At 37.1% G+C, this 14,349-nt stretch overlaps 4 protein-coding genes across 4 annotated transcripts; 3 read left to right on the top strand and 1 right to left on the bottom strand.

Moving 5' to 3' along the window:
* The first annotated feature begins 801 nt into the window (after positions 1–801).
* Positions 802–3,397, top strand: LOC104818472 (26S proteasome non-ATPase regulatory subunit 12 homolog A-like). The gene is made up of 7 exons (XM_010548079.1): positions 802–912; positions 999–1,193; positions 1,959–2,066; positions 2,155–2,259; positions 2,346–2,402; positions 2,509–2,705; positions 2,972–3,397. Exons 1-7 carry the CDS (start codon positions 910–912, stop codon positions 3,084–3,086), a joined length of 780 nt encoding a protein of 259 aa, XP_010546381.1. The 5' UTR covers positions 802–909; the 3' UTR covers positions 3,087–3,397.
* A 1,577-nt stretch (positions 3,398–4,974) lies between these two features.
* LOC104818473 (root meristem growth factor 9) lies at positions 4,975–5,714 on the top strand. The gene is made up of 2 exons (XM_019203057.1): positions 4,975–5,198; positions 5,354–5,714. The coding sequence occupies exons 1-2, from the start codon at positions 5,051–5,053 to the stop codon at positions 5,521–5,523; spliced, it is 318 nt and encodes a 105-aa protein (XP_019058602.1). The 5' UTR covers positions 4,975–5,050; the 3' UTR covers positions 5,524–5,714.
* A 550-nt stretch (positions 5,715–6,264) lies between these two features.
* LOC104818471 (26S proteasome non-ATPase regulatory subunit 12 homolog A-like) lies at positions 6,265–9,786 on the top strand. The gene is made up of 11 exons (XM_010548078.2): positions 6,265–6,375; positions 6,462–6,656; positions 7,422–7,529; positions 7,618–7,722; positions 7,809–7,865; positions 7,972–8,168; positions 8,435–8,534; positions 8,623–8,735; positions 8,834–8,987; positions 9,074–9,151; positions 9,231–9,786. Exons 1-11 carry the CDS (start codon positions 6,373–6,375, stop codon positions 9,447–9,449), a joined length of 1,329 nt encoding a protein of 442 aa, XP_010546380.1. The 5' UTR covers positions 6,265–6,372; the 3' UTR covers positions 9,450–9,786.
* Positions 9,787–9,864: 78 nt separating this feature from the next.
* LOC104818531 (ethylene-responsive transcription factor ABR1-like) lies at positions 9,865–11,697 on the bottom strand. The gene is made up of 3 exons (XM_010548146.2): positions 11,408–11,697; positions 11,263–11,360; positions 9,865–10,629 (listed from the first exon to the last, which is right to left on the bottom strand). The coding sequence occupies exons 1-3, from the start codon at positions 11,695–11,697 to the stop codon at positions 9,884–9,886; spliced, it is 1,134 nt and encodes a 377-aa protein (XP_010546448.1). The 3' UTR covers positions 9,865–9,883.
* Between the last annotated feature and the right edge of the window lie 2,652 nt (positions 11,698–14,349).

Here is a 14,349-nt window from a genome sequence, read left to right as displayed (position 1 = left end):
CCCCCACCCACGCGTGCGACTGTTTCGACACAAACACACATGACCATGTATCCCCTGCAGTTTTTTTTTTTTTTTTTTGATAACCGGGTAATCCCAGGTCCAAAGGGCCCAGACTAATCCTGACCCATACGCACAACCGGCACCACACGTGTGGGATGTGAAGCACCCGAAGGTGGCCGGAAGGGAAATCTCCATACCCTGGGTGTTGAACCCACGACCTCTTGTTCAGGAAGTGGACTCTCAAACCAACAGAGCTGGGGGAGATCCCGTGTGTATTATACACACAAATAATAGTTTATGTGATCGTATGTGTAGTACACATGAAACTAGGCAGAATATACGCATCCAAAAAAGTTTTTGGACTATATGACTATGAATGATAGAAAATATACGATGGCATACATGAAACCCTTCTAATTATTATACATGCATAACATGATACCTTTCAACCAAGAAAACATGATTGGACCGACCTATAATCATCGTATATATCGAACAATAACAATGAACCAAATAAAGTAAATCATATTTTTATTTTCGATTTGGAGTGAACATGCGGTGTTACCCTAATTTTGTATCTTTGAACAAGTAAAAACTAGCCCAACATCTGATAAATTTTATACCAAATTAAAGGAGAAAACCCATGAAAAATAATAATTTCCTACGGTTTTATTTTAATACAAGTGTGGGCTTTCTCATAAGCCCATATTGCCCAAATCTTTATTTAAGGCCTTTTCAAATAAACGGATCATCGGCCCAAATATTCTGACATTTCTTTCTTGTTCAAGGGTCCGTCTTCTTCAAGTCTCTTGTTTCTCTCGCTCTGGACTCTGAATTTCGAAGACTGAGGTTCCTCTCCTCTCGCTCTCTTGGATTATCCTTCTCTGAGGTGAATTCCGGTGGTTTGCGATGGTGAGTCTATGAATTCTCAGATCTGAGGAACGTTTGCCTTGTTCGAATTTGCGTGTCATTCTTTCTCTGACACTTGCGATTTTCAGGAGGACAGAGTGAAACTGGAGGCTGCCATAGATCAGCTCCTGAACGAGGAGAAGCAGATGAGGCTCGCCGGAGATGTCTCTGGGACGAGGAAGGCCGTTACTGACATTCTTCAGCTTTGTTTCGAAGCTAAGGACTGGAAACTCCTGAATGAACAGATTGTCAATCTGTCCAAGAAGCGTGGCCAGCTTAAGCAGGTACTTCGATTTTGTTCGCAGATTATCTAAGATCTTTCTAGTTGGTGGGTTAAATTTGTGGGACTCCAAATGTCATGTTGGATTCGCCTGCTCGTTGATGGTTTGGTGGTTTTAGCCTGTTTTTCTGCCACGAATTTCCATTGCATGTTTCCTCTACCAGTAATTTCTGAATTGCATAGGCTTGTTCTCTTAAAATCCCTGATTTTATTATGAAATTGAACTCATAATCATCAACTCAAGGAACTTGAAACTCTTGATGTTGGCCGCTTTCGTTTGATGGGTTGGTTGTGTGGTCTCTGTTATTATAATTTTGATTGATCCTTGCAAATCCGAAGCTTTAAATTTGCCGTCTGGCTACATTTTATTGCTAAATCGGGTCACTGCAGATAGGTGATGATTTTATGTAATGAAGTTTCTATAATAGATGCACTTTTGTGTTCAGTGTTTCTTTGGTTTTAGTTGGATGTACCTCATGTTCTGCTACCTATCTTCATAGGAACTATATCAAATTGTGAATCTATGAAGTTGAATCTCAAACAATACGAAATTGTAAAAGCTTAACTCCGTTCCGTTCCTCAAAGATCTTTTTCTTTCTGCTGAATTCTCTTGCTCAACCCACCCACATGCATTTTAATCCTTCAGCTAATAAAAATGAGAAAATATGCCCTCTGATATATCCATACGGTGGAACATCTTGGAAGTATCTAATTTCCCGATATGGGTTTCTGTTGTGTGTCTTTCATGGACTTGTTCCTGTAACTGTAGGCTGCGCAATCTATGGTCCAGCAAGCAATGCAGTACATTGATCAGACACCAGATATTGACACACGGATAGAGCTTATTAAGACACTAAACAATGTGTCTGCTGGAAAGGTTCAGAGTCAAAAGAGCTGATGTTTATCTCTCGTTCTTACTTTCGCATCCTACTGACATATCTCTCATCGGTGTTTTGCATGTTTAGATATATGTCGAAATTGAGAGGGCTCGTTTGATCAAGAAGCTTGCTAAGATTAAAGAAGAGCAGGGGCTTGTAGCTGAAGCTGCAGATCTTATGCAAGAAGTCGCTGTACGATTTTTTGCTTTGGGTTGCATATATATAGGCTACTTCTTTTCTTCCTTGCTAATCCTTTGTAATGTAATTTATGACAAAAGGTGGAGACATTTGGTGCTATGGCAAAAACTGAGAAGATCGCATTTATTCTTGAACAAGTATGCATTATTGTTAATCTTGTGTTATGTTTATTGACTTCACATATTTACTTATTTATGGTGCTAGTTATCTGAACCATTCATTTGTTGGTTTTAAACTCCAAAGGTTCGTTTGTGCTTAGATCGACAAGATTATGTCCGTGCTCAAATCTTGTCTAGGAAGATCAATCCAAGAGTTTTTGATGCCAATACATTGAAAGAGAAGAAGCAACCTAAGGAAGGTGAAAGCATAGTAGAAGAGGCTCCAGCTGATATACCATCCTTGTTGGAGCTGAAACGAATTTATTATGAGCTAATGATTCGGTAATCACTATGTTTCCTTATCTAATATACCGTTTTGGATTTTGTTTTCCGTCAATTATCTGGAACACTTGTCTGCATATGTGAAGCGTTTGCTCTTGAACACAATTAAGTGTAGATACTTGTTCTTTTAATGTCTGGTTTCTCACTGAAATTGTTGCATTTATATTTGCTCTAAATTTGATTTCTTGTCTTGTATGTCCTGGCTGCTTTATATTTATAGATAAATCGTTACAGTTGGATCTTAGATTCTGATTTAATTTCTGTAGGTACTACTCTCACAACAACGACTACCTTGAAATATGTCGTTGCTACAAGTCAATATATGATATCCCTTCTGTCAAGGAAAACCCGGCACAATGGATTCCAGTAAGACAGCATTGATCGGGTCATCCACTGTCTACATGTACATTGTATAGTACATCTGGATTAACTTGTGCCCAATCCGATCTATTCCATCCCAAACCCGAACCGTTTCCCGAAACACCCACATCTAGTTTTAAGACCGACGTGGTTTATTTACGTAAAAGAAGTTTCCACGTAACAGGCGGTCCCCAAGCGAGTTCTGCTGTGTTGGGTCTGCGGACCATTTCACGTGATGGACACTATGGGTGCGCGTTTCGGTATGGTTTTCCGGTACCGTTTTTTAACCAAACCGTCCAATAATATTTTAATAAAACCGATTTTTTTTGGAACCCAATTGAATTTAAAAAAACTGAAAAATCGAAAAATTCTTAAAAAAATCTAACTCGAACCGAATACCGAAAAGTCGCCACCCCTAGAACACTTGCATGTATTTGTTTCATTGCATTTTTTTTCTTTACCAACAAAAAAAAGATCTAGCAACAAGTTCGGATACTTTTTTTTCTTCGAAAATTGTTATAGGGTTCGATACTTGTCTTGAGATTGTCTTCGTTTCTGGTTACAAGATGCGATGTTTTTTTTTTCCTTTCTATTTCTGGACTTACCCAAAGATCTTTTATAACGCGAACACAGAGTCTTTCAAATCGATCTTCAAATCCTAGTATTGTCAACCTGGTCTGAATTATTCTATCCATTTCTATCTATATTTCTAACCCTAACCATTAAAGAGAAGGTTATGTGAATAAATATAGTTTGATGTAATGTTTGTATTACAATCATTATATTTGTAGCGTATGCTATGCTGAATAATTATTAGATTCGCATTCACATGGAAATTTCGAGCTTTCAGGATTTAGTTGATCTATGGAAAGTGACTGGAGCCCACCCTTGTCGGATTTTCTCGCCCTATAAGTAATGCATCGCCATTCCCAAAACACATGACTACACAAACTATGTGTCCTTTTGCCATATATATATATATATTGTTGAATGTCTACAACACATGTTGCTCCCGTGGTCCACCATGCCGTGGTCCAGTTTTTTTATTTTCAATATGTGTGTGTGTGTATGGATACATTTTTTTCATCTGCTATATACTTGTAATTATCATGTATAAAAGTAGTAAAATATGAAAAGTATTGTTATATATATATATAATAATAATATATAGTCTCCTTAACATTTTATATCAACATTATCACTATGGAATGTTGCATATTTGATAAATATATAACATGCAATATCTTGTAGGGTGTTTTATATATCATGCATGGTATATATCTCATTTATGTCAATTTCGGTGGTACGTTATGAGTGTATACAGACACATATGTGACATTATAATCATAATTCCTCGAAGGACCACTCCGTCTCCATATTACCTCTGTCCGATTTCCATATAGTATTATCATATATTTCATATATGGTCGGTTCCCATTAGTTAATGGTTCAAGGCTTTGCAGTCAAAAGGTGAATTATATATTATTTTTTAACCCATCTCATGTAGAAAAATAAACGATCCAATGCATTTTACGCCAAACTAACTACCAAATTATAAAGAGTCGTCTATCCCAAAAGAAACATTAGCTCTTAAATAAAATATGTATTTTTACACAAATACTATATATTATTTTATTTTTAAAACTGGATACTTGACTATAAAAGGAAAACGAATCTAAATCGTTGCAAAAACGGCGTCGTACCATGCAAATCTAATCAATTGCGTGGCCAACATATAGCGTCAAATTATCGACCAAAAAAATAATAATAATACGAATGTCTTTCTATCAATTTATTACTTATTTTATAATTATGAATATTCGGTCTATTTTATTTATTGATTTTGAGACGAAATGAAAGGGCAGAGGGACATCTGCGTCACATCCGTTGGACCCATATGTCTCCATAACTTCCAAATGTTTCAGTCGATCTTCGGTCCTAATATAAAAAGGGACCATCTCCCCTCATAGACTCACCACTTGCATATGCACAAAAAGAAGAAGAAAAAGTTCATTACAAAATATACAAAAAAATCTTCCGAAAAGATGGCAATTAGGGTTTCCTGCAAATCCATCCTTCTCCTTCTTCTTCTTCTTCTTCTTCTCATCCTCTTCCTCTCTTCTCCTACTAAAGGTAAGCCATGAACAATCTTAACATTTCATACATATATACATATATTTCAATATCGACATATAATATTTTGAACACATGCCATCTATCTATCTATATCCAAATATGATATAATATATATCTGTATGTATTTTGATTATTTCGTGTTCTTTTCTCAGCAAGAAGTTTGCGAGAAACCTACGAGAGTGGAAAATCGACGGCGGAGAAGGGACGAGAGAGACGATCGTTAGGGCACGGAGGAGGAGGAGGGAGCGACGGTGATGGGTTGGTGGATATGGATTACAATACGGCTAACAAGAAAACTCCTATCCATAATCGAAGACGATAAATACATTTTTTTTCTGATACGTTTTTTTGTTAGTTTTCTTTATAAAAACATTACAAAGATATATAGAAAAAGGTAAAGGATATGATCAGAACCAATGTATAAATCTGACAAATCTCTTTGTGTAAACATTTCATACACATGGAAGATCATGTACGTAGTTATACATATATATATACACATATATGCGTGTAGCGTGTGTGTATTATTTTTTTGTTTTTTTTTTTGATAACACTGGAACTCATGAAAATAACACGGTAAGCATGAAACTAGGCAGAATATACGCATCCAAAAAAGTTTTTGGACTATATGACTATGAATGATAGAAAATATACGATGGCATACATGAAACCCTTCTAATTATTATACATGCATAACATGATACCTTTCAACCAAGAAAACATGATTGGACCGACCTATAATCATCGTATATATCGAACAATAACAATGAACCAAATAAAGTAAATCATATTTTTATTTTCGATTTGGAGTGAACATGCGGTGTTACCCTAATTTTGTATCTTTGAACAAGTAAAAACTAGCCCAACATCTGATAAATTTTATACCAAATTAAAGGAGAAAACCCATGAAAAATAATAATTTCCTACGGTTTTATTTTAATACAAGTGTGGGCTTTCTCATAAGCCCATATTGCCCAAATCTTTATTTAAGGCCTTTTCAAATAAACGGATCATCGGCCCAAATATTCTGACATTTCTTTCTTGTTCAAGGGTCCGTCTTCTTCAAGTCTCTTGTTTCTCTCGCTCTGGACTCTGAATTTCGAAGACTGAGGTTCCTCTCCTCTCGCTCTCTTGGATTATCCTTCTCTGAGGTGAATTCCGGTGGTTTGCGATGGTGAGTCTATGAATTCTCAGATCTGAGGAACGTTTGCCTTGTTCGAATTTGCGTGTCATTCTTTCTCTGACACTTGCGATTTTCAGGAGGACAGAGTGAAACTGGAGGCTGCCATAGATCAGCTCCTGAACGAGGAGAAGCAGATGAGGCTCGCCGGAGATGTCTCTGGGACGAGGAAGGCCGTTACTGACATTCTTCAGCTTTGTTTCGAAGCTAAGGACTGGAAACTCCTGAATGAACAGATTGTCAATCTGTCCAAGAAGCGTGGCCAGCTTAAGCAGGTACTTCGATTTTGTTCGCAGATTATCTAAGATCTTTCTAGTTGGTGGGTTAAATTTGTGGGACTCCAAATGTCATGTTGGATTCGCCTGCTCGTTGATGGTTTGGTGGTTTTAGCCTGTTTTTCTGCCACGAATTTCCATTGCATGTTTCCTCTACCAGTAATTTCTGAATTGCATAGGCTTGTTCTCTTAAAATCCCTGATTTTATTATGAAATTGAACTCATAATCATCAACTCAAGGAACTTGAAACTCTTGATGTTGGCCGCTTTCGTTTGATGGGTTGGTTGTGTGGTCTCTGTTATTATAATTTTGATTGATCCTTGCAAATCCGAAGCTTTAAATTTGCCGTCTGGCTACATTTTATTGCTAAATCGGGTCACTGCAGATAGGTGATGATTTTATGTAATGAAGTTTCTATAATAGATGCACTTTTGTGTTCAGTGTTTCTTTGGTTTTAGTTGGATGTACCTCATGTTCTGCTACCTATCTTCATAGGAACTATATCAAATTGTGAATCTATGAAGTTGAATCTCAAACAATACGAAATTGTAAAAGCTTAACTCCGTTCCGTTCCTCAAAGATCTTTTTCTTTCTGCTGAATTCTCTTGCTCAACCCACCCACATGCATTTTAATCCTTCAGCTAATAAAAATGAGAAAATATGCCCTCTGATATATCCATACGGTGGAACATCTTGGAAGTATCTAATTTCCCGATATGGGTTTCTGTTGTGTGTCTTTCATGGACTTGTTCCTGTAACTGTAGGCTGCGCAATCTATGGTCCAGCAAGCAATGCAGTACATTGATCAGACACCAGATATTGACACACGGATAGAGCTTATTAAGACACTAAACAATGTGTCTGCTGGAAAGGTTCAGAGTCAAAAGAGCTGATGTTTATCTCTCGTTCTTACTTTCGCATCCTACTGACATATCTCTCATCGGTGTTTTGCATGTTTAGATATATGTCGAAATTGAGAGGGCTCGTTTGATCAAGAAGCTTGCTAAGATTAAAGAAGAGCAGGGGCTTGTAGCTGAAGCTGCAGATCTTATGCAAGAAGTCGCTGTACGATTTTTTGCTTTGGGTTGCATATATATAGGCTACTTCTTTTCTTCCTTGCTAATCCTTTGTAATGTAATTTATGACAAAAGGTGGAGACATTTGGTGCTATGGCAAAAACTGAGAAGATCGCATTTATTCTTGAACAAGTATGCATTATTGTTAATCTTGTGTTATGTTTATTGACTTCACATATTTACTTATTTATGGTGCTAGTTATCTGAACCATTCATTTGTTGGTTTTAAACTCCAAAGGTTCGTTTGTGCTTAGATCGACAAGATTATGTCCGTGCTCAAATCTTGTCTAGGAAGATCAATCCAAGAGTTTTTGATGCCAATACATTGAAAGAGAAGAAGCAACCTAAGGAAGGTGAAAGCATAGTAGAAGAGGCTCCAGCTGATATACCATCCTTGTTGGAGCTGAAACGAATTTATTATGAGCTAATGATTCGGTAATCACTATGTTTCCTTATCTAATATACCGTTTTGGATTTTGTTTTCCGTCAATTATCTGGAACACTTGTCTGCATATGTGAAGCGTTTGCTCTTGAACACAATTAAGTGTAGATACTTGTTCTTTTAATGTCTGGTTTCTCACTGAAATTGTTGCATTTATATTTGCTCTAAATTTGATTTCTTGTCTTGTATGTCCTGGCTGCTTTATATTTATAGATAAATTGTTACAGTTGGATCTTAGATTCTGATTTAATTTCTGTAGGTACTACTCTCACCACAACGACTACCTTGAAATATGTCGTTGCTACAAGTCAATATATGATATCCCTTCTGTCAAGGAAAACCCGGCACAATGGATTCCAGTAAGACAGCATTGATCGGGTCATCCACTGTCTACATGTACATTGTATAGTACATCTGGATTAACTTGTGCCCAATCCTCGAACACAGGTCCTGAGGAAGATTTGCTGGTACCTTGTCTTATCGCCATATGACCCGATGCAATCAAGCTTGCTTAATTCAACGTTGGAAGATAAGAATATGTCAGAAATTCCCGATTTCAGGTATGTATTCTTTTGTCTCTCTATGTTTGATGTTTGATTATTCATCTCTCCTTTGTCTCAAGTACTTCACCTCTTTGTGTTTATAACCTATTACACAGGATGCTTCTGAAACAGATCATGACAATGGAGGTCATCCAATGGACATCACTCTGGGAAAAATATAAGGACGAGTTTGAGAAAGAGAAAAACATGATTGGGGGCTCTTTGGGTGGCAAAGCTGCTGAAGATTTGAAGCTGAGAATCATTGAACACGTAAAAAGTCTTTGCTACATGTAATTTGCGTATTTGCATCGATCCATACGGTTATTTACTTTTGTGACTTTTTCTCATGTTTGTAGAATATTATCGTCGTCTCAAAGTACTACTCAAGGATTACCTTAAAGAGACTTGCCCAGCTGTTGTGTCTGAGCATTGAGGTAAATAATAGTGTCATTAACATTCATTTGGTTTTGCCTCCTAAGATGATGATATATGATATGATCCTTGACAATTCAGGAAGCAGAGAAGCATCTGTCTGAAATGGTTGTTTCCAAAGCCCTCGTTTCGAAAATCGACCGACCATCGGGAACTGTATGTTTCCAAGCCGGAAAGGACAGCAGTGACATTCTAAACTCGTGGGCTATGAACTTGGAAAAGCTTCTAGATCTCGTCGAGAAGAGTTGCCACCAAATTCACAAGGAGACGATGGTTCACAAATCTGCTGTCAGAGCTTGAGGGTTTCAGCCGCACATGCCAATTGCCATCATCAATCACAGGTTTTGAGCCCTTCCTTCATCTTCCTGCTATCCTCTTTCCCGGGCTCCCGTTAACGACGATCACAGTAACGAGACTCGCCATTCAGAATCTCTGTAGGGTTGGTGTTTTGTCCTATAGTTTTTTCGGGTTCTTCTTACTGGGAAGCTTCTAATGTTTATCTGACGGAAGGCAGGCAAGTTTCTAGAACAAATTCGTTTGGAAATTTATGACACTTACACCTGAAAGGTGTTGGCCACCCAGTGGTTTTCTTTGCAAGATTGGTACGGAACTCAGGTTAGTGCCCAATTCATGTGTTTTCCTCGTATCTTATGGCCACCTTTTATGTTTACAACAATTAAATTATAAGCAAACAAACAAGAGGAACAACCTAGGACCTAACACCATAATCAACATCATCCTGATGAACTATGGTCATGTTTCCTGTCGTCTGACCACGGTGGCTCCAACAAATATGAGTCGCCACTTCTGCTCGCAGTTTCCGGTTTATGTGCCGCCGGAAAAAACGGAAGAGTAGTTGATGAGGAGGACGATGAATGAGAAGAGACGGTGGACGGTGAAACAAGTGGTAAGGACGAATGAGATAAACCCGAGGATCGCATTGGCACTACTCCGGCTTGCGGAACAGAGGACGAGAACATCATCGGGTGATCATACGAACTCATGGATTGGTGGTAACCAGTATGAATCATCTCAGAATAGTTCGCAACGTAGCTCCCCGACCCACTGTCTCTCATCGGATCGGGACCAGGCTGAATGGGCAAAAAGGCAGTTCCGGATCCCGAAATACTCGAATAGGTTGGCCTTGGAACTGCTGTTTCAGGCAGTGGAGCCGCGGGACTGACGAGCTTTACGTTCTCGGGGAAGTTGAGTTTAGCCTTGTTGCCTCTGAACCGTAGAGCGGCTTCGTCGTAAGCTCTAGCGGCCGCTTCGGCGGTGTCGAAAGTGCCGAGCCAGACCCTAACCGCCTTGAACGGGTCGCGAATCTCGGCCGCCCATTTCCCCCACGGCCTTTGCCTCACTCCTCTGTACTTTCTCTTCGGCTGGTCCTCACTGTACGATGACGTTTCACTGGCTACTGCCGTTGAGTACTCGTATAACGGACCTGTCGCTGCCGATATGTTGCTCGAAGCTTCCCCACCTGCAAAATCAATTCGCATATATATAAGCTTTTTACCCAATTCTTCAGCCGTAGGAATCTATGGGCAAATACCATATGCGACATATATATATATGTATATATAATTTTATTAACTGCGTAAATATGACGTAGAAGGGATTTTAATGTTTAAGTCGCTATCGGATTCTGAAGCCAAATAGACTGGAGATGGCAAAACGGCCTGCGGCGTTTGCATTAAAGGTTTGAGATACAACTTTTCATGGCAGATTCCTTTGGCATCAAGCTCTATTAATTACTATTCATCTTAAGTTTATATATATATATAGATGGTACGATCAAGTACACATAATATGTCTCGACATACGTATCTTTGTTTATATGTATGGTATATTATCGGAACCGCTTGGCATCAATATAATATCAATATAATATAGAACATCTTATGTGACCGCTATAGTTATATTTATAATTTAAAGAAGGAAAAAAAAAATATACAACCACCAGAATCTGCCATGCAAATATCACGTTTTAGTTCTCGTTTTCACGTAATTTTTTATTTATCTAAGGGTTAAAGAAAATATATGTTTGGCTAATTTGGTTTATAAGAAAGCAACAAAGTGTTAAATAATATATGCGTGCGTAGCCAAAACTTACCTCTTGCACCGCCGCCGGCCACCGACCAGTACTCACCGGCCGTAACTGCCGTTATCGAGACAGTGGCGGGGAAGTTATCGAGACAGTGGCGGCAACCGCTTCACCGTATTCTTCCTCCTCCTGTCTTCTCCTCTTCTGCCCCGACGAAGTCCCTTCTCCACCGCCACCGGACACCACCGCCTCGGCCGCCGGAATATGATAACTGGGGGCATTTCCGGCGACTACGTGGGTGAGAGCCGACACAATCGCCGACATCTCCATCTGTCTGGTCAGACCAGGAAACAGAGATGCCGTGGCGGCGTCCCTGTCCTCCGGAGCGAGAAGGTACATCCAATGGTCAAACTCCGACGTCGTCGTCGTACGGTCATCTTCCCTGGCCTCTGATGATTTTGTGGCGTCGTTATCTTTCGGGTCTGCCACTTTTAGCCCACACATACACAGAGAAAATATAAACCCTAAAAACCCTAACAAACCCCACAAAACGTTATAATTTAAAACCCACGAAAATGGTTTCTTCGAAGCAAAGAAACCTCAGAGAGAGAGAGAGAGAGATGTTTCTTTAGGGCAAAGGACGAGGTTTAAGACGGTAGATATAACGCAAGAAGCAAAACGCTTTTGGATTTTTCTTCCTCTTAATTTTTGTTTTCAGAAACTGAATCTTTTCAGCGCCGCCATACGCAAAGAGTCGGCCTGCCTTGTTCGTGTGAACGGTCTAATAGCGTTTTGTGGATAAATATGGTTTAATTTATTACATCGATCAAATCCCACCTTTTAAACACACGTAAATGAGCCGGAAAAAAAAAGTCTAAATTAAATCGTACCAAAAGATAATAAAACGAGAGCATATGCACAACCCATAAATAATTAAACTTTTTGGGTCTAAGAGATTAAATAATTAATACAGGGTATGCAAGTTGCCGACTGATACAAAAAAAAATGGTATTTCACCGTAAAAAAACAATTAATATCACGGGATCGGTGACTAATATTATTATTATTATTTGCATATAATCCGTGGGTGTGAAAACGGCACTGAATTCCAGATATTATTATTAAAATAAAACGGTGTCCAGACAGAGATGTAAAACGAAATGGTAAGAGGTCGGTTTTTGCACGTGACTTTATTGGGCCTCTTCTGTTTACACCGGCCCATTAATATTTATGCTTTTATTTTTATTTTTTAATCAGGTCTTTGACCGTTTGCTGTAGTATTTGACTTTATTTCCTTGGTCAAATTATATTTTGATTTTATTGGTCGAGTCGTATTTATTTTTTCAGTCTAAAGATGTTGTTACCTTTCTAGCGGGAAATTAGGACAAGACGGCTCGATTGATTGTGGTTTAATATTTGTAATATTTTTTTTTGTAAAAAAAAAACGACTCCGATGCTTTACAATAGCCTTTACACAGATGTATTTAGTGATAGTTTAGAAATTACTTTTTCCAAATCATTATACATAAATATGTAAAGAAAATTAAATAAAAAACTATGAAATTATATCAAAGAAAATAGGCGATAATATTCGAATTGTGGTTTACAGGAAAAAAAATATTCGAATTGTGGGAGCTCATGGATTGGGAATATATATATATATATATATATATCAATTTAGCCAGTTGTAATTCAACCTTTCGCAGTATATAATTATTCTAAATATTAAATCAGTGTCCAATATTTTTTTTTAAATTGTTAAGGCAGAGAGTTGTTGTACGAAATAGATGCGGTGTCTAAACATGAACGCAGTTTAAAAAATGACCATTTATTTAATTATTTCGGGGTGAACTCAAAACGACATCAAAGTTCGTCGTTTGACTTCCATTTTTCAACGTATCTATGCAAGTTTGCTCGCAAGTTGAAGTTGTCGGTTTGCACCTGGACATTTTCCTATCATAATATATTAATATATGAATATCCGTGTTTTTCCTTCCCAATAATATGTAGCTATATTTGAGTCCCGTCTTGGGTTACTTTTACAAAAAAAAAAGTAACTATTAAAAAGGGTGCTTTATTATTCTTATTTGATAAAAAACTATTTACTAAATTTATAAAATAATTAAATATAAATTTATCAATTTAATTATTTTTAAATAAAAAATATTAGTAAAGAAATATTGAATTTTAAAAAAGAATATTTTGATCTTTTTAATCAAATGCCACGAAATGCGGGTATGGAGTTGCGATTAAAAATCCTACGTTTTGCTGCGTTGCGATTGTTTGCGGTTCACCTAGTCGATTTTCAATCGTGTACAACTGTTAGAAACCGCAGCCGTTTCGTTCACTGGTCATATCGACGTAACAAGTAGCATCCTAATTCACACCTTTATCGACATTATTTAATAGAGTAATTGTCAGCATTAATGAACATGATCCGTTTCTTGAAAGCAAATTACTTTGTCCGAACGACATTGGAGTTGAAAATAAAGAAAGTCAAGGCCTTTTTCTCACCACGAATTAAAGAATTGCTCTTGTGATGTCTAAATTAGGGGTAGGTACAGATCAGATATCCGTGATTTTTGAGATATCTATATCCGTATTCGATCCGCAAAATACTCGATTTTATTATCCGTATCTGATCCGTAATTTACGAATATCCGAAATTTCGGATATCCATAAATATCGCAGATATTTGCGAATATCCGTATCCGACATAAAAATTATAAAAATTAAATTTAAATTTAAATAACAATTTTAAATATAAAAAAATATATATAAATTATTTAATATAAATGTTATTCACAATTTAAAATTCATAATTTAAATATTTTAAATCAATTCAAATACAAATATAATCATAATCTATTATATACAAATATATTGAAAGTTCAAAATTCAAAAATTAAACATAACAAATTTTAATATTTAAAAGATTAAATATTCTAAATCTCAATATATACAAAATATTTCTTGAATATACATATAGTTATATATGTAAGTATAAAGCATTTTAAATTTTTATAGCAAATTATTTTTATATTTAATAATATTATTAATTAGTATGATCGGATCGGATATGTCGGATAATTCGAATTTGATATCCGTATCCGATCCGTATCCGACAAATATTTCAAAATAAATATCCGTATCCGA

The sequence above is a fragment of the Tarenaya hassleriana genome, unplaced genomic scaffold (genome assembly GCF_000463585.1).
Source record: "Tarenaya hassleriana unplaced genomic scaffold, ASM46358v1 Cleome29, whole genome shotgun sequence".
Taxonomy (NCBI): Eukaryota; Viridiplantae; Streptophyta; class Magnoliopsida; order Brassicales; family Cleomaceae; genus Tarenaya; species Tarenaya hassleriana.
This window is presented reverse-complemented; position numbering and strand designations above follow the sequence as displayed.

Coding starts and splice junctions, on each gene's coding strand:
- LOC104818472 (XM_010548079.1), top strand. Junction 2,403..2,508: donor TCGCATTTATTCTTGAACAA/GTATGCATTATT, acceptor TAAACTCCAAAG/GTTCGTTTGTGCTTAGATCG. Junction 2,706..2,971: donor TATTATGAGCTAATGATTCG/GTAATCACTATG, acceptor TAATTTCTGTAG/GTACTACTCTCACAACAACG.
- LOC104818473 (XM_019203057.1), top strand. CDS start 5,051: ATGCACAAAAAGAAGAAGAAAAAGTTCATTACAAAATATACAAAAAAA. Junction 5,199..5,353: donor CCTCTCTTCTCCTACTAAAG/GTAAGCCATGAA, acceptor TTCTTTTCTCAG/CAAGAAGTTTGCGAGAAACC.
- LOC104818471 (XM_010548078.2), top strand. Junction 6,657..7,421: donor AGCGTGGCCAGCTTAAGCAG/GTACTTCGATTT, acceptor CTGTAACTGTAG/GCTGCGCAATCTATGGTCCA. Junction 8,169..8,434: donor TATTATGAGCTAATGATTCG/GTAATCACTATG, acceptor TAATTTCTGTAG/GTACTACTCTCACCACAACG.
- LOC104818531 (XM_010548146.2), bottom strand. CDS start 11,697: ATGTGTGGGCTAAAAGTGGCAGACCCGAAAGATAACGACGCCACAAAA. Junction 11,361..11,407: donor GGCGGTGGAGAAGGGACTTC/GTCGGGGCAGAA, acceptor AATACGGTGAAG/CGGTTGCCGCCACTGTCTCG. Junction 10,630..11,262: donor GGCCGGCGGCGGTGCAAGAG/GTAAGTTTTGGC, acceptor TTGATTTTGCAG/GTGGGGAAGCTTCGAGCAAC.